This window comes from Salvelinus namaycush, chromosome 26 (genome assembly GCF_016432855.1).
Source record: "Salvelinus namaycush isolate Seneca chromosome 26, SaNama_1.0, whole genome shotgun sequence".
Taxonomy (NCBI): domain Eukaryota; kingdom Metazoa; phylum Chordata; class Actinopteri; order Salmoniformes; family Salmonidae; genus Salvelinus; species Salvelinus namaycush.
Window position 1 is genome coordinate 7,495,256 of NC_052332.1, and position 21,926 is coordinate 7,517,181.

Here is a 21,926-nt window from a genome sequence, read left to right on the forward strand (position 1 = left end):
AAATATTCTTTAACCTGTCTCTTCCCCTTCATCTACAATGATTGAAGTGGGCGTAACAAGTGACATCAATATGAGATCCTAGATTTCACCTGGATTCATCTGGTCAGTCATTGTCATGGAAAGGGCAGGTGTTTTGTACACTCAGTGTATGTACAGTAGACTCTACCAGACAGCCAATAAAAACAGGTAAACCAATTAGAAGAATCCACCTAGAAACGGCGACACACCACACAAGCCAATTAGACTTCAGCAGACAGATGCAGAGCGAATCAGGAAGCAATGAGGCATGCTGCACGGCAGCCAGGCAGCGAATGGTGAGTCACATCAGGGCTCCACTATGCCACCATTTTACTCGCATATGCACCTAAATATTTTGCTGTGCAACCTGGAACTTTTTATCTAGGAGCACCAGTACACCTTGAAAAATGAAGGATTCTAGCTTTATTTCTTCAAATATTTTTTCATTGTGCTCCTAAATGTATTTGTGTGCACCTACATTTTTCAACTTCGGGGAGCACATGTGCTCCTTGTAAAGAGCGTAGATCAAATCAAATGTTATTTGTCACATGCGCCGAATACAACAGGTGTAGAACATACCGTGAAATGCTTACTTACAAGCCCGAAACCAACAATGCAGTTGAAGAAACAGAGTTAAGAAAATATTTACTAAATAAACTAAAGTACATTTTTTCATAAAAACTAACACAATAAAATAACAATAGCGAGGCTATATACAGGGGGTACCGGTACCGAGTCAATGTGCAGGAGTACAGGTTAGTCGAGGTAATATGTAGGTAGGTGTAAAGTGACTATGCATAGATAAGAAACAGCGATTAGCAGCAGTGTAAAAACAAAGAGGGGGTCAATGTAAATAGTCCGGGTGGCCATTTGATTAATTGTTCAGCAGTCTTATGGCTTGGGGGTAGAAGCTGTTAAAGGGCCTTTTGGACCTAGACTTGGCACTCTGATAGCGCTTGGCGTGCGGTAGCAGAGAGAACAGTCTATGACTTGGGTCTTTGACAATTTTTTGGGCCTTCCTCTGACACCGCCTAGTATATAGGTCTTGGATGGCAGGAAGCTTGGCCCCAGTGATGTACTGGGCTGTACACACTACCCTCTGTAGCGCCTTCCGGTCGGATGCCGAGCAGTTGCCATACCAGGCGGTGATGCAACCGGTCAGGATGCTCTCTTGTCGTGCCCTCTTCACGACTTTCTTGGTGTGTTTGGACCCTGCATACTGTCGCTAGGTCTTCTCACTCATGCATGGTGTGTTGTTTACTATGCTGATGTTTGGACCATTAACCCCCTCATTGGGAATAGAGGTCAGGTCGCACAGGGTGAGCACAATGAAGGTCAATAGGAACAGTAGAATATCAACAGAACCCCTGCGACATCGTGGTCATTAATATTAATGGTCAATGGGGGAAAAAAAGACACGGAACGACTGCTGCCTCTTCAACGACTAAGCTACTGCAGCAATATAATAGGGGCAATATTAATAATACTGGTACAACAACTGTAATGGCCATTGACAGTAGCAAAGGTCATTATTAGACTACCGTGTAGGCCTAACTCTGCCATTGAGACATGCATAGGCCTACGTGTTTCTCCTCGACAGTACCAGCATTTAAATGCCACGCATGGGATGTGTTTAAAAAAATCAATGAACGAATCATGGATGTGGTAAAAACACTACAGCATATCTGCTCGTTCGCTCTCGCTCTCTCTCGCTCTCTCTCGCTCTCTTCACCACAACCCCCTACTAGTCTCCTCTGGTGTCTGCTCTGTTGCCAGGCAGATCTACCTCTTCCCCCGCTCTTCTTCATTTTCTCTCTTGCTTTTACCCTGGCTGTCTCTCGTGGCCAGATGTCATTTCAAAATGCATTTGGCTTTCCTCCTCCTCCTCCATAGAGTCTTTAACCAACACACAGACAGACAGGGGATGCTCATAGGAATTAACAAGGATTAGACCAGTGTGTGTGTGTGTGTGTGTGTGTGTGTGTGTGTGTGTGTGTGTGTGTGTGTGTGTGTGTGTGTGTGTGTGTGTGTGTGTGTGTGTGTGTGTGTGTGTGTGTGTGTGTGTGTGTGTGTGTGTGTGTGTGTGTGTGTGTGTGTGTGTGTGTGTGTGTGTGTGCCCCATATTGGGTGATACTGTGTCATTTTCCCTAGACAGTGTGTTTGTAACACCCACACCCCCATTCTTCTTAGTAGTATGCACAATGATAGTCCTTAGCCTACTGTACTCTACTGTACTGTGGATTATGCCAATGTGTGTTACTGTGCTTGGGGGAGGAAACGTAATGCACTGTAGCCTTCTGTACTATATTGAAACATTGTGCGTGTTTATCCATTCGGTACAGTGGAGGAGGATTTAACCTAGATTATACCAGCGCATGCTGTTTGGTTTGGTGAAATGGTAGGCCTAATGGTACTGTGCACTGTGTATTGTGCAGCCAGCCATGCCGCCTGTCTACACACTATATCATGCACGGTTTTAAATACAGTGACCTCCAAAAGTATTGGGACAGTGACAATTTTGTTGTTGTTTTGGCTCTTGAAATTATACAATGACTATAAGGTTAACGCACAGACTGTCCGCACAAACATCACCCCCCCCCCCCCCCCCCCCCCCCCCCCCCAAAATGCTAACCTCCCCTGTTAATGTAATGGTGAGAGGTTAGCATGTCTTGGGGGTATGATATTTGTGGGTCTAACTTTCTCGCTCATCCTTATTCACGATCCATTCATAGTCATTGTATCATTTCAAATCCAAAGTGCTAGAGTACAGAGCCAAAACAGCCAAAAATGAGTCACTGTCCCCAATACTTTGAGCTCACTGTATGCATCTGGTCTCATTTTCGACCATTTCTCTTCTGATAATTCTCTTGATGCATTGTAGTGCCATGTTATCTGCAGAGCAGATCGACGTGTTTTGTCTTGTTGAGCAGTCCGTTCTAATGGCTGATGCAGAGGTGCTAACCATCTGTGAGATATTTCATACACAGCAGAGAGCTGTCGCCATGTTCAGGCCCAGAGACCATATGACAGATCTATCAGAGATCTAACAGAAACGACAGCTCTATCAGAACTCACACGGACAAGGTCAAGCTACAGCAGTATTACAGCAGTGAGGAGAAAAAGCTCAACAAGGTTCAAGAGAGGGAGGAGAGGAAAAAGAGACAAACACAGAGGAGAAGAGAGGCAGGGAAGAGAGGGAGGAGAAGAAAGAGAGACAAACACAGGGGAGACGAGAGGCAGGAAAGAGAGGGAGGAGAAGAAAGAGAGAGACAAATAAATAATCAATGAATCTAACTTCCTCCAGCATAGAGGTGTGACGAGGGGCGGATGATCAAAGGGCCAATTGCATTAGCGTTTATTAGATCTCAAAGGGCTAGGAGTGATCCAGGTAGATTCAATCTGCTTCAACGGGCTAAATTGATTGGTGGGAGAACAATTAGTCCAAAGATAATACACATACAAAGATGCACACTGTGTCAAAAAAACAGAGCAACCTTGCTGAAGCTTTAGAAACAGGGCTACCCATTCTGTAATTTGTAAATCATATTTGTCTGTGATAGCAGTAGGTCGTCTGGGTGAGAAACAAATGGGTTTGTGTAAGCAGAGTGAATGAAAACATCCGACCGCCGCAAATGCAAAATGCAAAAAACACATCTATGGAGCGATTTCAGTGTCAACAGAAATTTTTACCTGAATTGAATACATTTGAATTTGAATATTTGAATGTTTAATGCACAAATTAAAAAAATTGAATTTATAAATTGAACTTGTATTTCATGATTTGAAACTGAATTGAATGAACGCCGCATTCAGTTTTAAAATGACAATTCAATATGTATATATTCAGTTGGAATATGGTAGCTATTGCATGCATTGTCCGTGTATCAAGTTTACAAACTATAATTTCAAGTTAATCAACGTTTCATGTATTCAACTTCTCAGAAGCATTCAGATTCAGCTCTCCAAATTCAGATTCAAAACCAGAGACAACATCCTGCTACCAGCTAGGAATGGTAGAGGGGAACACAGATGAAATCAAAACGCTCTCTGTGGTAAATATACGGTTTCTAGCCGTTTCTGAAGCCAATTTGGCTCTAACGTTTGAACCACTTCAGCTATAAGCTATGACCCCCCCCCCATTCCTGAAAGCTAAGAATCTCTGGAGCATGGATGTGCTTGTTGTTGCCTTCTATGAACATGTAGTTGAATAGCCCTGTCATAGCCTGACAGCCTTTCCACTCCCTATTTAATCTTGCTCTTGTGACTGACTAGGTTCGAACCAGGTCTCCTGCATGTCACAAGACTGTGTTAGCCCACTTAGAAGAAGCCCAAAGGGATTCGATCAGGAAGCGAACGGAAGTCTTCAAGTCTCGGTTACATTTCGCCCCCTCTTTTGACCTCATACTCAGAGATCACGGCACCAACGTAAGTGACTGGGTTCGAAATCAGGCCTACTGCACAACAACAACAATTTCTGTGGCAAACAGAAGCAGAAGGATCGGTGCACTCCATTTAAGTAGAGTGCAACAGAGGCGGTTTGGTGATCCATCCATGTGAGCAACCTCACAATTACCAGACTGATTACCGCGTGTAGCGATCCATCCATGTAAGCTCGTGGGATCAGACTGCCCGTGAGGCTATGTAATGAACAACCTTGGCTGAGACATGAAGACGTGTGTTAGTTTGACCGACTGGGTTCTAACACAGGTCTCCTGTGCACTAGAAAATGCAACTTTCTTATCACACGAGCATGGTCACAGAACCACCATGCTGAAAAATGAGGTGATGGCGGCGGATGAATGGCACGACAATGGGCCTCAGGATCTCGCCACGGTATCTCTGTGCATTCAAATTGCCATCGATAAAATGCAATTGTGTTCATTGTTCGTAGCTTATGCCTGCTCATATCATAACCCCACCGCCGCCATGGGGCACTCTGTTCACAACGTGGACATCAGCAAACCGCTCGTCCACACGACGCCATACACAGTCTGCGGTTGTGAGGCTGGTTGGCACTGAAATCGCTCCATAAAATACTATCTCTGTGTTACAGATACCAAAGTCAGACACATACGGAAACTAATTAGGTCATGTGGTGTGTGTGTGTGTATGTGTGTGTACGAACATGCGTGTGTGTGCGCTATGCATGCAAACAGAGAGTGAGGAACTACTAGTTCTATTATCTCATTGGTAAAGGAAGATTTATCTAGAAAGAGAAGGAGGTGGGGTTAGGGGTTAGGGGTGCAGAGGAGGGGTGCTGGATGGGGGTTGGTCAGTAGTCAGTACTTAGAGTGCTTAGCCCTCTTATGGGCCCTCTCTAGGGAACGAGATAAGGGATTTGGGGGAAGATCCCTGCTGCTTGTTGTTGGGGTGTAAGAGGACTTAGGAAGAATATCCCCTCACCCCTACCCTCCTTCCTGGGGAACCAAATCCCAAAATGTGGGTTGATGGAATTTGAGGGGAGGAAGAGCGCAGGTTTAAAAGGGGGGCGGGACTAAACGACTGACACTTCCCCCGTGATTGGAAAAAAATAAATGTGGGTCAGCGCTGGCTGGGGATGACAATGATGATGCATCGTTACTATGGCAACACATGCCCACAACCTGACCCCCACCTTGCCACCAACCTTACTTCCTCTCGAGAGATGGAAAGAAAGAGAGACAGACTACCGCTCCAGGCATCATTGTTCTGTTTATGTATACCCTCCACCTGACTAAAGCTAACACCGCTGAGTCTGCCAGGCGCTCTAATACGACCTCACTAAAACCAACACAGTAGTGATGTGCTCACTGCCGGCTGAATGAGATGAACATTGTCAAACTGTCATTGACTTTGCCTGTGTGGAAGCATGACATGCTTGTTTTTAATGGCAGTGAAATATCTTATAAGTATGTTATACTCTGTACGCTGAAGAAGGCTGAGACTGAAATTATTAAATTATTAAAGAGTACTATCCATTTCAATCACTCGTGAAATATCTAGACAGAGGCCGAGACTAAGGTCATAACTGGGCCAAAAAGAAACAGAACTCACCTAATCTGCTTTGCATAGTTGAATTCAATCTCCGATCGCTCTTTGACGAATTTGGTGTACCTCTCCACAAACTCGATGCCCGACTGTGTATGCTTCTCCAAGTTATCAAACTGATCCTGTAAACAGAGGAGCGAGAGAGAACAATGCAAGAATGAATATAACATCCCAATACAGTTCTAACGTTTTTGATGCTGCATTCTGAGATTTGGTCGGGGCAGCCATCTTGCCATCAAACCTCACCACAGTAGTTGCCAGGACCAAAAGTTGACTACATGACCTTTTCCCATGTGTGTTGATAACGTGGCAACAGCTTTGAAATGTCAGGAGGTTTAACAGTTCCAGATAGCCATTATAATGGCTGCACATTGCCTACACAAATTACCCACAGCAACACTGTTTGTGCTAATATTTTCCCTTCTCAAAGGCCAAGGGTTTTACAGTCAACAATTAGACCTACTCTCTCGCGTTGCTGCCGCCGCTTAACTTATCATCCAAGTCTATTTGGCACACCAGCCTTCTAATAAGGTAATAGGGTAAAACAGAACAGGTTGAGGTAATTGAATTTAACAGTGGGTCTAGCCAGCCTTTCTAACTTAGTGCTGTTTGTTTGTTAGTAAAAGTCTTATGGGCCTGGTACTTCTTGGAGCTAGCTGTACCGATTCCAAAGAGACTGTTTTTTACCAGCCAAAGCCACCAATCAGACAGAAACGCTTGACTTACTTTATAGACTGTCTGATATGTGTAATTCATGTATTGGATGCCATTGTGAGGTTTTGGGGTTTCTTCTAAACAGCTAATAGTCTCTAAAATGAGATACTGGCGCCCTGTAGTATTGCTGTACACTACTGGTTACATGCAGAAACACCTCCACTGATGAACTCCTTGACCCCACCATTTACACAAACACATTCAGCCTCCTCTTCACTTCCAAGTCAAAGACTTCCACTGTAGGCTACTTTTAGCCGACAGTGGAATGTATGACTATGGCCAGTGACGGTGTTATTCATAGTTTCATTCAGTTATTCAACCTAACCGTACTCATCTGTACCTTGGAGTTGAACAGGAAGCACGAGGTACATGATAGTCACACAAATCCTTTTCACGCATCGTCTCTCCTCTGTCATATAGCCTAACTATGTGTAGAATAGAGAAAAACTTGATGATGCTGCATAATGTTATTAAAGCTAAATCAGCAAAAATCACCAGGTGGCAGGAAATATATAAATACCATACAAACAGGGTAGCCCCTATACAAGAGGAACATACACACCCCAAAAATGGGAGTTCCTCAAGAGTCCATTGGAAGGGTGATGGTTCTACGTGGAACCATAATGACTCAAAGAACCATTTGAGCTCTTCAATGGTTCTTTGCAGTTCACAAAATGATCCTCCGCTCTTTTAGTGATAATTAAAATGCTGGGGAGGCAGCTCATTCAAATATTTTGGGGCGTGGTTTGCTCATCGTTCTTTTTGTGCAACAGTGAGTGAGAGTGTCTTTCCAGTTTATCTAATGTGTTGTGTATTGCCATCACATATTATATGTGTCTATGGCCAGTGATGGTGTCTTGTGTAAGACTCACGTATGGCCTTGTTTCAATTGAAAACGGTTGACTAAATCAGTCAGTGGTTCTCAATTTTTTCATCATGGGCCCCCAGCTGTTCCAGAGGTAGCTCACTGGATTAGACTTGTCAATTAACACAATAATAACACCTATGGAATTATTATATAGATATATATATATATTTAGTATTTTACCCCCTTTTTCTCCCCAATTTCAGTCTTGTCTCATCGCTGCAACTCCCCAACGGGCTCAAGAGGCAAATGTTGAGTCATGCGTCCTCTGAAACATGACCCGCCAAACCTCACTTCTTAAAACCGCCCGCTTAAGCTGGAAGCCAGCTGCACCCATGTGTCGGAGGAAACACTGTTCAACTGACGACCGAAGTCACCCTGCAGGCACCCGGCCCGCCACAAGGAGTCGCAAGAGCGCAATGAGCCAAGTAAAGCCCCCCCGGCCAAAACTTCCCCTAACCACACTGGGCCAATTGTGCGCCGCCCTATGGGACTCCCGATCACGGTTGGTTGTGACAGCCTGGGATCAAACCCGGGTCTGTAGCAGTGACGCATCAATCACTGCGATCCAGTGCCTTAGACCGCTGCGCCACTCGGGAGGCCCAACACCTATGGAATTTTAACAATAAAATATGGTGCGGATCCAGGATAAAAAAAACCTGTATGGTTCTTCAAAATGATTTCCAAAGACGCTTTCTGATTCTCCATAAAGGTTCTATAAAGAACACAAAAAAATGGTTCTATATAGCCCCAAAAAGGTTTGTACCCATAGCGGAACCCTTTTTTGGTGCTATATAGAACCTTTAGTACGGACTCAGGAGAGGCAAAGGTCAAGAGCCATGTGTCCTCCAAAACACAACCCAGCTTAACCCGGAAGCCAGCCGCACCAATGTGTCAGAGAAAACACCGTACACCCCGGCCCACCACAGGAGTCGCTAGAGCGCAATAGGACAAGGACTAACCGGCCAGCCAAACCCTCCCCTAACCCGGACGACGCTGGGCCAATTGTGCACCACGCAATGGGTTTCCCGGTCATGGCCACCTGCAGAGCCTGGACTCGAACCAGGATCTCTAGTGGCACAGCTAGCACTGCCTTAGACCACTGCGCCACTCGGGAGGCCACTATATACACTGCTCAAAAAAATAAAGGGAACACTTAAACAACACAATGTAACTCCAAGTCAATCACACTTCTGTGAAATCAAACTGTCCACTTAGGAAGCAACACTGATTGACAATACATTTCACATGCTGTTGTGCAAATGGAATAGACAACAGGTGGAAATTATAGGCAAATAGCAAGACACCCCCAATAAAGGAGTGGTTCTGCAGGTGGTGACCACAGACCACTTCTCAGTTCCTATGCTTCCTGGCTGATGTTTTGGTCACTTTTGAATGCTGGCGGTGCTTTCACTCTAGTGGTAGCATGAGACGGAGTCTACAACCCACACAAGTGGCTCAGGTAGTGCAGCTCATCCAGGATGGCACATCAATGCGAGCTGTGGCAAGAAGGTTTGCTGTGCCTGTCAGCGTAGTGTCCAGAGCATGGAGGCGCTACCAGAAGACAGGCCAGTACATCAGGAGACGTGGAGGAGGCCGTAGGAGGGCAACAACCCAGCAGCAGGACCGCTAACTCCGCCTTTGTGCAAGGAGGAGCAGGAGGAGCACTGCCAGAGCCCTGCAAAATGACCTCCAGCAGGCCACAAATGTGCATGTGTCTGCTCAAACGGTCAGAAACAGACTCCATGAGGGTGGTATGAGGGCCCGACGTCCACAGGTGGGGGTTGTGCTTACAGCCCAACACCGTGCAGGACGTTTGACATTTGCCAGAGAACACCAAGATTGGCAAATTCGCCACTGGCGCCCTGTGCTCTTCACAGATGAAAGCAGGTTCACACTGAGCACATGTGACAGACGTGACAGAGTCTGGAGACGCCGTGGAGAACGTTCTGCTGCCTGCAACATCCTCCAGCATGACCGGTTTGGCGGTGGGTCAGCCATGGTGTGGGGTGGCATTTCTTTGGGGGGCCGCACAGCCCTCCATGTGCTCGCCAGAGGTAGCCTGACTGCCATTAGGTACCGAGATGAGATCCTCAGACCCCTTGTGAGACCATATGCTGGTGCGGTTGGCCCTGGGTTCCTCCTAATGCAAGACAATGCTAGACCTCATGTGGCTGGAGTGTGTCAGCAGTTCCTGCAAGAGGAAGGCATTGATGCTATGGACTGGCCCGCCCGTTCCCCAGACCTGAATCCAATTGAGCACATCTGGGACATCATGTCTCGCTCCATCCACCGACACCACGCTGCACCACAGACTGTCCAGGAGTTGGCGGATGCTTTAGTCCAGGTCTGGGAGGAGATCCCTCAGGAGACCATCCGCCACCTCATCAGGAGCATGCCCAGGCGTTGTAGGGAGGTCATACAGGCACGTGGAGGCCACACACACTACTGAGCCTCATTTTGACTTGTTTTAAGGACATTACATCAAAGTTGGATCAGCCTGTAGTGTGGTTTTCCACTTTAATTTTGAGTGTGACTCCAAATTCAGACCTCCATGGGTTGATAAATTTGATTTCCATTGATCATTTTTGTGTGATTTTGTTGTCAGCACATTCAACTATGTAAAGAAAAAAGTATTTAATAAGAATATTTCATTCATTCATTTCTAGGATGTGTTATTTTAGTGTTCCCTTAATTTTTTTGAGCAGTGTATAACCTTTTTTAATGGCGCTTTATAGAACCTTAGGAAAGGGTTCCTTATAGCACCATTTAGAACCTTATGAGGATGGTTCTTCACTGAACCTTCAAAAAAGGGTTCTACTGTGTCACCAAAAAGGGTTCAACAACAGTTATAAGCCAAATAACCCCTATCTGGTAGTATTTAGGATGTTTGAAATGTTTGTGTGTCGCTTACAAAAACATCACTACTGTAGTAGAGGATAACACACTCCAGCGCACCACAAAACATCACGCAATCATGCTTCTCTACAGCTACCATCCACTTACAGTATTCACAGTAACAAATTCACCTTGGTATAGCTCCAACAGTCCCCCATCATCTGTAGTCCACCTCAACCAAACAAAATGAAAATGTCTCTCCTTCTCAACCCAACCAAAGCAGAATCCCCCGGTGCAGGATATTCCCCAACTGTCGACCGAGCTACTGTCCCAGTCAGCATGACAGGGTTCTTAGTGGGGGTGTCTTTTGTGGTGCTTTAATCTGTCGTTTTACACAGCCAGCCTGCTACAGTTAGCCTGCTACAGCTAGCCTGCTACAGTTAGCCTGCTACAGTTATTAGCTCATTGACACAGGAAGTGGATGTGGGTTCTGCAGTTTAGTATATGGGTTTGATGCCAAAAAATATATACTTTTTGGGGGACAGTTATTTTTTTCTGTAGGCTATCATTAGTGCTGAGCGAATAGTGCTTTTTTAGGTCGGTTCAGTTTCGGTTAAATTATTAACAAATAATCAAGTTTCGAGTTCAGTCTTCATTATTTTTGTAAACGCTATGCATTATGTGGGTTGTAAAATGCTGTAAAAAACAAAAAACTGAATAAAACAATTAATAAAAGTCCCATGATGGTAGTGACTTCTCATTACTGCTTATTTATTCACATTGCTTTACTTTAATAAAATATTTCAGTTGAAGTGTATATCAAAATGTGTTAATTTGATGACTTTATTATTTAATTTCAAGTCATCTCATCTCTATAGAGCTGCTGCCTACGCTGTCTGCCTAAATCACTATTTTAGTAGTTCTTCAAAGTAAATAAGGCATACTATTATGACTGCTGAATACCAACTATCAATCACTGAGATCATGTATTTCCAGGTAGAGATAGCTCGCGAAACAACTGCTCTCTATCCCTCTCCATCGTGCTGTCTTCTCTCCCTGCCCCACACTAACCTGATGTAGCAGGCATAAAAGAAACACATAGACCAGACAAATAGGCGTGCAATTGATTATGGTCATTGTAGTAAATACCATGTTTTCTGCACTGAACTACATTGAATATTGGCCTGTTGGAAACTACAACTCCCTACTACATCGCACAGTCCGGGCTTGATCTGATTTATCTATTTTTTTTTTAACTGCACAATGTGCGCATTGAGCCCAGAAATAAAATGAACAAAATGGAATTCAATTAACCAACAGTTTGGTTTATTGCTCAGCACTAGCTACCATTGTTATAGCCAGCATGAGGCCAAACGTGTTTTTACATAGGTAGGCGACATGATATCAATGGAAGGGAATGAATAACCGCATAAAAAACCTGTGATCGCAGGCTAGATAGCTACTGCATGTACAGTATGTAGCATAAAACATACTATGATCCCTATCTGAGGAAAACAAGGACAACAGCAGCATATACGTGTACGGTTGAAGGTTTACACACGAACATCCCTCAGTGGACCCACTCACGTGAAGAGAGTTGTAAAACATTTGGCTATTCTATTGAAATGAAAAGACATGCCCGTGTAGCTTCCTCTCATGTCATATTTTTTTCTTTCTTTGTCTTTAGCCCTCACCCCCCCCTCTCTCACGCACTCTCTGCAGCATGCTCTCCTCTTTCTCTCTCTCTCTCCGCCTCTCTCTGCTCCCTTCTTCATCCCTTCATCCCTGAAGCGGTGCGCGCCACTCGTTGCCAGCCTCTGTGCCAAATAGATGCAGCGGATCTCCTCACGGTGTTTGGTTCATTAAAACACTGAACAGCGGCCGCTCAACAGGATCTCACCATACGAACACATAATGAGCTTCCTCCGAATGAAAACGGGCTATAATACAGAACTTCTCCACACCCCACTGCATCCAAACACACCACGCACTAACACGCACAAACATCCCCCTCACTCACACATGCATCCCTCCACAAAAGTAGGAGGACCACTTTTGGAAATTAATGTTTCAAGTTCTACCCTCTGGGATCGAATGCATATCTTGTCAATGTATTATTTGACACAAAATACATAGGCTAAGTCACATTACCCTTCTTAGTTGAGGCAGTTGAGGCAGCATGGTATCCTATAGTCGCAGGGGGGGGGGAAATCCACCCTTGTCCAACGTCAAAATCCAACCACGGTCCAACTCTCCTCTGCCCAAAGTGGAACAGCCAGTCAAGCCTCACTGTGGTTAGGTTGGAAACGGTATCATTCTCCAGAAAATACTGACGGTATCCAGTCCATTGAAAGTACACAGAAAGGGTTACCAAGGAAGTCCAGTGACCATTCGAAGGGTCAAGCGCACTATTCCTTGTCCCTATTCCCACCGAGGAGAACAAAATCTACCCTGGTGGTGTCTGAGAGAACGAGGGTCCCGGAACAAGAGAGAGAGATGCAGTACTGAGACACACACACACTCCTACACGCACTCTGTATCTGCGGCCAGCCGTAGCCTGGGAGCATGCAAGCTAAATACTCCGTCAGGCGTGAGGTGAACTCAGTGGGATGTCAGAGGAGGAATGATTCAGAGAGAGGGGGGAAAAAAAGGAGGATAGAGGGGCGTAAAAGAGGTGGAGAAGAAAGAGAAGGAGGGGTTTAAAGGGAGGGGACTGGAGTGGAGAAAGAGGGAGGGTTCACTTTGATGACAGATGACCGACATCCCCTCATTCATTACCTGGACAACACAAGGCAGGACTATGGGGGACACTTCTGGGAAAAGATGTGTCACAATTGTGACACATGTGGTCTGAATACATGACTAAGAGGACACTTTCTACCGTCTAAGAGAGAGGTCAGAAAGACACGCGCGAAAGAGAGCGATCTCAGAAAGAGGAGAGAGAAGAAAGGGAGCGAATGGCTTTCCACTAGAAAGGGGGGAAAAAACACCTTGGCCAGGCGATTCCTACAGGCGGAAAAAAGTGCTAATAAATTATGAGTAATACTGCATATCAGAACAAAATATCAAGGAAAACTACAGAGAGTATAGGAATCTGTGTCAAAGGTGCACTCCAACATCACAGAAAACCATCACTGCAATTCTCTATTGCCTTGACACATCAAAACAACGTGTTTAGACAATCCAGAAGAGGCAGGGGGCAGACAGTCACAGCATATGTAGTCTCGCTCATCAGAAACTGGGCGCTCGGCTTCATGAGACACTCCATCTTCATTGTTTCAATCTATTTCTGAATCTGAAATCTATAGAAATTCCCTGTCAGCATCTGCCTTCGTGTTCAAAACCCCTCGCGCTGTCCCATTGTTTCATTCCCGAGGAAAACATCCTGACTATGGGACGCAGTCCCTCGCTCTCCTCTCAACCCCTCCTCTCATTCTTTCCTCTCACCCCCTCCTATCCCATGGCCCCCTGCTCGTGCCCCACTTCTGTATCAGCTGTAACCTCTGACCTCATTTCCACAGCGGTCTGGGACAGGCACAGCCGTTCCTACACTTGTTGTTTCAGGCCTTGTCCGATCCACTATTGTACTGCACATCGGATCGGCCCATTTAATTATATTTAGTCAAATCAACATACCGTACCGTAGGCTATATCACCCCACTCCTCCATGAGATGTGAGAAGGCTTGAAATGAACAACAAAGGAGGCACTAAGAAGGCTAATGCTACATGTTACAAAAACGCACAAAGATGTGCTTGTTTGTGGTAAAGTAGCTTAGCAAAGGATTTTTTGAAGGCTTATGCCTACCTATACATCTCTATACTACTATTTGGCTCTGTGTAGGTAGGCCTATGTACGGTCATGCCTATTGACAAGCAATCTGATTTTATATTTAATCCCATAGTTTGGTTTGGTCATCTCTCCGGGGCTGCTATTAAAACATACATGATTTAGCTTCTGAGTGTTCCTCAGCCTGACCTCTGTGCTACCCTTCTGTATCACTCCTGGTATTATCCAGGCTGATCTCTCTCTCTCTCTGCTACCCTTCTGTGTCACTCCTGGTATTATCCAGGCTGATCTCTCTCTCTCTCTGCTACCCTTCTGTGTCACTCCTGGTATTATCCAGGCTGATCTCTCTCTCTCTGCTACCCTTCTGTGTCACTCCTGGTATTATCCAGGCTGATCTCTCTCTCTCTCTCTCTGCTACCCTTCTGTGTCACTCCTGGTATTATCCAGGCTGATCTCTCTATCTCTCTCTCTGCTACCCTTCTGTGTCACTCCTGGTATTATCCAGGCTGATCTCTCTATCTCTCTCTCTGCTACCCTTCTGTGTCACTCCTGGTATTATCCAGGCTGATCTCTCTATCTCTCTCTCTGCTACCCTTCTGTGTCACTCCTGGTATTATCCAGGCTGATCTCTCTCTCTCTCTGCTAACCTTCTGTGTCACTCCTGGTATTATCCAGGCTGATCTCTCTCTCTCTCTCTCTGCTACCCTTCTGTGTCACTCCTGGTATTATCCAGGCTGATCTCTCTATCTCTCTCTCTGCTACCCTTCTGTGTCACTCCTGGTATTATCCAGGCTGATCTCTCTCTCTCTCTGCTAACCTTCTGTGTCACTCCTGGTATTATCCAGGCTGATCTCTCTATCTCTCTCTCTGCTACCCTTCTGTGTCACTCCTGGTATTATCCAGGCTGATCTCTCTCTCTCTCTCTCTCTCTCTCTGCTACCCTTCTGTGTCACTCCTGGTATTATCCAGGCTGATCTCTCTCTCTCTGCTACCCTTCTGTGTCACTCCTGGTATTATCCAGGCTGATCTCTCTCTCTCTGCTACCCTTCTGTGTCACTCCTGGTATTATCCAGGCTGATCTCTCTCTCTCTGCTACCCTTCTGTGTCACTCCTGGTATTATCCAGGCTGATCTCTCTCTCTCTGCTACCCTTCTGTGTCACTCCTGGTATTATCCAGGCTGATCTCTCTCTCTCTGCTACCCTTCTGTGTCACTCCTGGTATTATCCAGGCTGATCTCTCTCTCTCTCTCTCTCTCTCTCTCTCTCTCTCTCTCTCTCTCTCTCTCTCTCTCTCTCTCTCTCTCTCTCTCTCTCTCTCTCTCTCTCTCTCTCTCTCTCTCTCTCTCTCTCTCTCTCTCTCTCTCTCTCTCTCTCTCTCTCTCCGCTACCCTTCTGTGTCACTCCTGGTATTATCCAGGCTGATCTCTCTCTCTCTCTGCTACCCTTCTGTGTCACTCCTGGTATTATCCAGGCTGATCGATCTCTCTCTGCTACCCTTCTGTGTCACTCCTGGTATTATCCAGGCTGATCTCTCTCTCTCTCTCTCTCTCTCTGCTACCCTTCTGTGTCACTCCTGGTATTATCCAGGCTGATCTCTCTCTCTCTCTCTCTCTGCTACCCTTCTGTGTCACTCCTGGTATTATCCAGGCTGATCTCTCTCTCTCTGCTACCCTTCTGTGTCACTCCTGGTATTATCCAGGCTGATCTCTCTCTCCCTCTCTCTCTCTGCTACCCTTCTGTGTCACTCCTGGTATTATCCAGGCTGATCTCTCTCTCTCTCTCTCTCTGCTACCCTTCTGTGTCACTCCTGGTATTATCCAGGCTGATCTCTCTATCTCTCTCTCTGCTAACCTTCTGTGTCACTCCTGGTATTATCCAGGCTGATCTCTCTCTCTCTGCTACCCTTCTGTGTCACTCCTGGTATTATCCAGGCTGATCTCTCTCTCTCTCTGCTACCCTTCTGTGTCACTCCTGGTATTATCCAGGCTGATCTCTCTCTTTCTCTCTCTCTCTCTGCTACCCTTCTGTGTCACTCCTGGTATTATCCAGGCTGATCTCTCTCTCTCTGCTACCCTTCTGTGTCACTCCTGGTATTATCCAGGCTGATCTCTCTCTCTCTGCTACCCTTCTGTGTCACTCCTGGTATTATCCAGGCTGATCTCTCTCTCTCTCTCTCTCTCTCTGCTACCCTTCTGTGTTACTCCTGGTATTATCCAGGCTGATCTCTCTCTCTCTCTCTGCTACCCTTCTGTATCACTCTTGGTATTATCCAGGCTGCTCTCTCTCTCTCTGCTACCCTTCTGTATCACTCTTGGTATTATCCAGGCTGATCTCTCTCTCTCTGCTACCCTTCTGTATCACTCTTGGTATTATCCAGGCTGATCTCTGTCTGTCTGTCTGTCTGTCTGTTTCTCTCTCTTCGCTCACAATACTGTATCACTCCTGGTATTATCCACGCTGCTCTGCCTTTTATATCAGACAGAGTGTGGACAGCAGCCAGCTTCCATAACATACATTAGCTATCCACCACTAGACTGCTGCTGCTGTGCATGAGAATGGACTTTCTGGCTGCATCCCAAACCACTATTCTTCTTGTTCCTCCTCTCTCTCTCTCTCTCTTCCTTCTTCTCCTCCTCTTCCTTCTCCTCTCTCCTTAGCCCCTTACTGTAATCTAACATGGAATGAAAGGTAAAATATAACTTCTGTTGGCACTGAAAAATAATGCAATGACTTTGCATAAAGCCCCCAAGGCAACAACCTGGCTAGTTTCTACACTTGTTTTTCAACCACAGAGGGTGGTAGAGGGTAACAATGCCCCCATTATGCTGGCCCCTGAAGGTGGCCAGCAACATTTAGATAGGGTCTGCAAATCATTGACTACTGCCAAGTATTTTGGAAAGCTCTCTCTCTCTCTACCCCTCTCCCTCCCTCCCTCCCTTGACATCTCAACTCTCCAGAGAGACTGCTGTTGTTGCTTCTGTTTAATCTCTGTTCAGAACAGAACGCCAAAGAGCCGCAATCTCCCAGAGACAAGACGTGTATAATAACGGCCCTGTAAGCTCCGACATAGGATGATCCACCACGACAGGCCTTGGAAGAAGAAAGACAACAACTTCGGATGAAACGTTTGACACGGCGACCTCTCTTTTTGACGGGAGAGAGGACACGAGGAAAAATAATGAAATCATCCATCCAGAACCTTCCAAAAGAGGGAGCGCAAAATAAATGAAGCCAGATCTAGAGAAACCTCCTCTATAAGCTTTTTAGATTGCGATTCCGATTATTTTATTGGCACCTAACTCCAGGTTGGTGGTTTGCTGTTTTCCTTTCATACCAATGAAAGACTGTAGTAGACCAGGCAGACTCACAAACCCTGCTGATCATTACAGGCTAGGACTAGTCTGTCTCATACCTTACCATACGTTACAATCCAAATGTTATAGCCTGCCCATCCACAACCAACTACCTCCAACCCTTCTTTACAGGTCAGTGTTTTCAATAAATGGAAAGCTGTGCCCAGTGGGAAGAGGCATTCAATAGGCCATTAGACAGAGAGAGGGGAGGGGTCAGGGTTTAAGGTTGAACAGGGCAGCTGAAATAAGGGAACGCTATCTAATAGCCTGTTAAGTGAGCAAGAGTCATGGACCTACATGTTTCTGTGGGTCACAAAATCTTAAGGAAACATGCACGCACACACACACACACACACACACACACACACACACACACACACACACACACAGAGAGAGATAGAGAGAGACACACACATACCAATCAGGTACTAAAGATAGGCCTACACATAGTTAGCTTATTATCGCATAGTCACAGAAATGTCATAGATGGGAGTGAGTCTACAAAACACTGTGCTTTCAAACACATCATCTGCACTCTGGAGTCAAAATCTAGCCTCTATAAAACTGTTATTCACATGTATCAAGTTATTTGTGTTTTTTCCTATGGTGTAGGCTGTAGGGCCTCCCGAGTGGCCCAGCGGTCGAAGGCACTGCATCGCAGGTGACTACCTCACGGTGACTACCTCATGAAGCTGGTGGAGAGAATGCCAAGAGTGTGCAAAGCTGTCATCAAGGCAAAGGGTGGCTACTTTGAAGAATCTCAAATATAAAATATATTATGGTTTGTTTGTATTTCTTAGTTTTGATGTTATTTCATAGTTTTGATGTCTTCACTATTATTCTACAATGTAGAAAATAGTAAAAATAAAGAAAAACCCTTGAATGAGCAGGTGTGTCCAAACTTTTGACTGGTACTGTGTGTGTGTGTATACTGTATATATATATATATATATATATATATAGGCCGTCATTGTAAATAAGAATTTGTTCTTAACTGACTTACATAGTTAAATTAAAAAAATATGAATACCACCAGTAATAATGTATTTTTATTTTATTTAACTCGGCAAGTCAGTTAATTAAGAACAAATTCTTATTTTACAATTTACAATGAAGGCCTACACCAGCCAAACCCGGATGACGCTGGGCCAATTATGCACCACCCTATGGGACTCCCAATCACGGCAAGTTGTGATACAGCCTGGAATCAAACCAGGGTGTCTGTAGTGACGCCTCTAGCACTGAGATGCAGTGCCTCAGACCGCTGCGCCACTCGGGAGCCCAATAATATCATGCAGACAGAAAACATTAACAACCAGAAGTAGCATCGTCTCCCACTGTTCCTCCAGAAATAATAGTCATACCACAGGACACACGTGGAGAGAGAGAGGGGGACACCAGATGTCCCAACAGAGGTGAAACAGAGAGACAGAGGGGACAGATGTTCTGCTGGGTCGGATAGACAGGAGGACAATGGGACTATAACTAACGAGGGCTTAAAAGTCATTGTCTCAGTCAGAGATCCTTCACATCATAGTAGAATAGAATAGAAGTATGTAGTAGAATAGAAGTGTGGACCAGATGTTATGAGTAGGGCTAAGAGGAGACTTTCCTGACCGTATGACCTGACAAGGAAAAATGTATTGGCTATAGGCCTAACTACAGCCCAGAGGTTTTCCTGGTCAGTTCACATGGTCAGAGACAAACTCCCGGCCCTTGTTACGAGGAATAAGTAATTCCACTGAAAATTATCACAAAGTATTAACACTAGGCTGATTAGGGTGATTTGGTTTCTTCTAAATAATAGACCAGGATAATAATAAGGAATTCGATCCTGATCTTAGCATCTTGAGGAAAGCTCCCCGGGTCTTTGTTGCTGAGATACTGAACTACTGGACCTATGTACCAAGTCTTTATCATGTAGCCTAAAGTCCTTAGGACTTGTGGTCCTTACAACTCATTATCTAAACTAAACATACAGCGCAAACAGTGAGCGCCACAGGTCAGTATACCAGTGTCAGTTTCATCATTGTTTTGCTAACAGGGACAAAGTACTTTCCTAATACGGCATTATCTTTGATCTCTTATAGCCTAAATGTCATATCTATTTCACAAGAGTGGGAGGTGAAAGGGGGGGGGGTTTAGGTGTTTTTAAGAATATCTCTCAACGAGAAACTCTGATGAACAATAAATCCCTGATTGGTTGGTTGGTTGGTTGGTTGTGTAAAAGCCCCCCCCCCCCCCCCCCCATCGGTCATTAGCTCGTTGTGATGAATACCCCATTGGTGCTAACAAGTCTACATGCACCGACAGAACTTCTGGTCCTTGCCTGTCTAATAAACTACAGCAGTATAGAGGGAAATGTGATTGCTCAGTAGTTTTCCTATTCTAAACAACCAACAAATGTCTAGTCATGACATATAACACTCTCTCTCTCTCTAACACAAAGGCACAGTAGGGCAGAGAGGAGAGTTGTACTCTGCAAAATAGTTGTTTTGTTTCCTCCCTGCCCTATCAATGCATTAGGCTACTCCAGCGTGTCTCACAAGTATTGGGCGTCCGACCACCAGGGCAAATATTTAGTGGGAGATGCCGACCTGGGTCCCGAGCACACAGAGGCTTTGTCCAGTGGACTGGGTAGGAATAATAATCTCCACTGGAGGACTCAGTAACCCCTAGGCGGAGGGACACACACACACACACAAAGGGACACAAACAACACACACAAAACACACACACACACACACACACACACACACACACACACACACACACACACACACACACACACACACACACACACACACACACACACACACACACACACACACACACACACACACACACACACACACACAGGGCTCCACTGGACAGTGAGTATCACCACAAACATTTGCCTTGCTGAACTAAAAAGGCACAAAAGCACTTTAAGTGCCCCCTTCAACCCCATCGCCCCCCGCCCTACTCCCCCTAAACAATGACTTCACACAAGACTGTAATCATTTACCTAGACTGTACCTCTCCCTTCCTTCCCTTCACTTGATGTGGCCGTTTCAGCCTGTTCTGAACCACAAGCAGTGACTCCTCATCACCCTGACTAAAACCATCTCTGATCTTCCCCATGCATTATAAAAAAAGCCTATATGGCGATTAGAATGTAAGTTCGCCCTTAATACTTAGCCTCCTATAAGCATACTTTTGTTTCAGCTGTCGGAGACTTTTACTCCAGCCAGTTGAGCTGTTGATTAAAGTATTCAAAGCGGTCCTCTAAAAATATGTACACACACACACACATCCTTTTTTTTTGCATAAACGCAGCTGGCTGAGTGTGCTGACATCAGCATGTGTGTTAGCGCTGTTGTTTGCATGCCGTGCACATATTTATAGAAACATGACCATGGCTAGTCATGGTGTGTCTGTCCACACGTGCGTGCACACGTGCGGGCTTGCTTTGCATGTGTCCTTCTGTGTGTGTATACTCAACAGAGTGGGTCCTGTAAAAGGCTACGCTTTTCCCCATTTCTCATAGAGATTATACTGTCAAAATCACACCACTGTTTAGTCAGTCAAACCCTTCACCAATGTTGGTTAGGGTTGAGTCTGAGCTGTGCATCACCTCACTGGCCCCTTCGCCAATCTCCTCTCTCTAGTGGAGAAACAGGAAGTTGCTACTGTTCTGCTGTTAGCAGGGCTCTAAAGTGAGGCCATTGTGGTCGCATATTCTCCTAAATATTTAGCTGTGCTACTTGGAATTTTATTTTGGGAGCACCAATACGACTAGGAATAAATCACCAGGAATAACCGTTGTTATGATCAGGCTTTGCTGTACCGCTGCCTCCGAGTGCCATACCCCCGCGGGCACCTATATCAAGTGCACCTATAGGCCTAAGGCTCGTCAATCAGATTGCTTAGATTACAGTGTCTGCAGCTTCCTCGAGTGGACAGCAAAATTGATACTGTGCGAGTTCCAAATGTCTAAAAGAGAGACTGTCAACGAATACAGCAAAGAGCTGCTGTTTTTAATGAGCGAATTCATGTTTACATTCAGCTCTGTCAAACCTTTTTATTCAACACTTTTATAAGCCAGAAAATGAGCTTCTCCCTTCGTCCACTTCAACCAGCACTGCAGCTGCAATGAATGAGTGTATCAAAAGGCTCGCATTGTTATTATTAGTGGAAATATTTCACTTTCTCTGGTCATAGGAGTAACATGAATTTGTGGATGAGGACAAAATAATGCGGCGTGACTCGAGTTTCGCCATCAGCTGGAAGACGGTGTCCCCTCTTTGGTCATGGTCAGTCTCAGCGGACGGTGAGAGAGCA

At 45.4% G+C, this 21,926-nt stretch overlaps 1 protein-coding gene across 15 annotated transcripts in view; it reads right to left on the reverse strand.

Moving 5' to 3' along the window:
* Positions 1-21,926, reverse strand: part of LOC120020955 (formin-binding protein 1-like) — a 94,760-nt gene that overhangs the window by 47,849 nt on the left and 24,985 nt on the right. For 14 of the 15 annotated variants that reach the window (XM_038964610.1, XM_038964622.1, XM_038964621.1 and 11 more), the window contains exons 1-2: positions 12,614-13,070; positions 6,052-6,167 (exon numbers count right to left, since the gene is read on the reverse strand). In XM_038964610.1, coding sequence (XP_038820538.1) covers positions 6,052-6,167; positions 12,614-12,643 — 146 coding nt within the window. In that variant the 5' untranslated portion in view covers positions 12,644-13,070. Of the gene's footprint in view, positions 1-6,051; positions 6,168-12,613; positions 13,071-21,926 lie in introns of those variants that run through there. The other variant, XM_038964609.1, reaches the window with a different exon arrangement.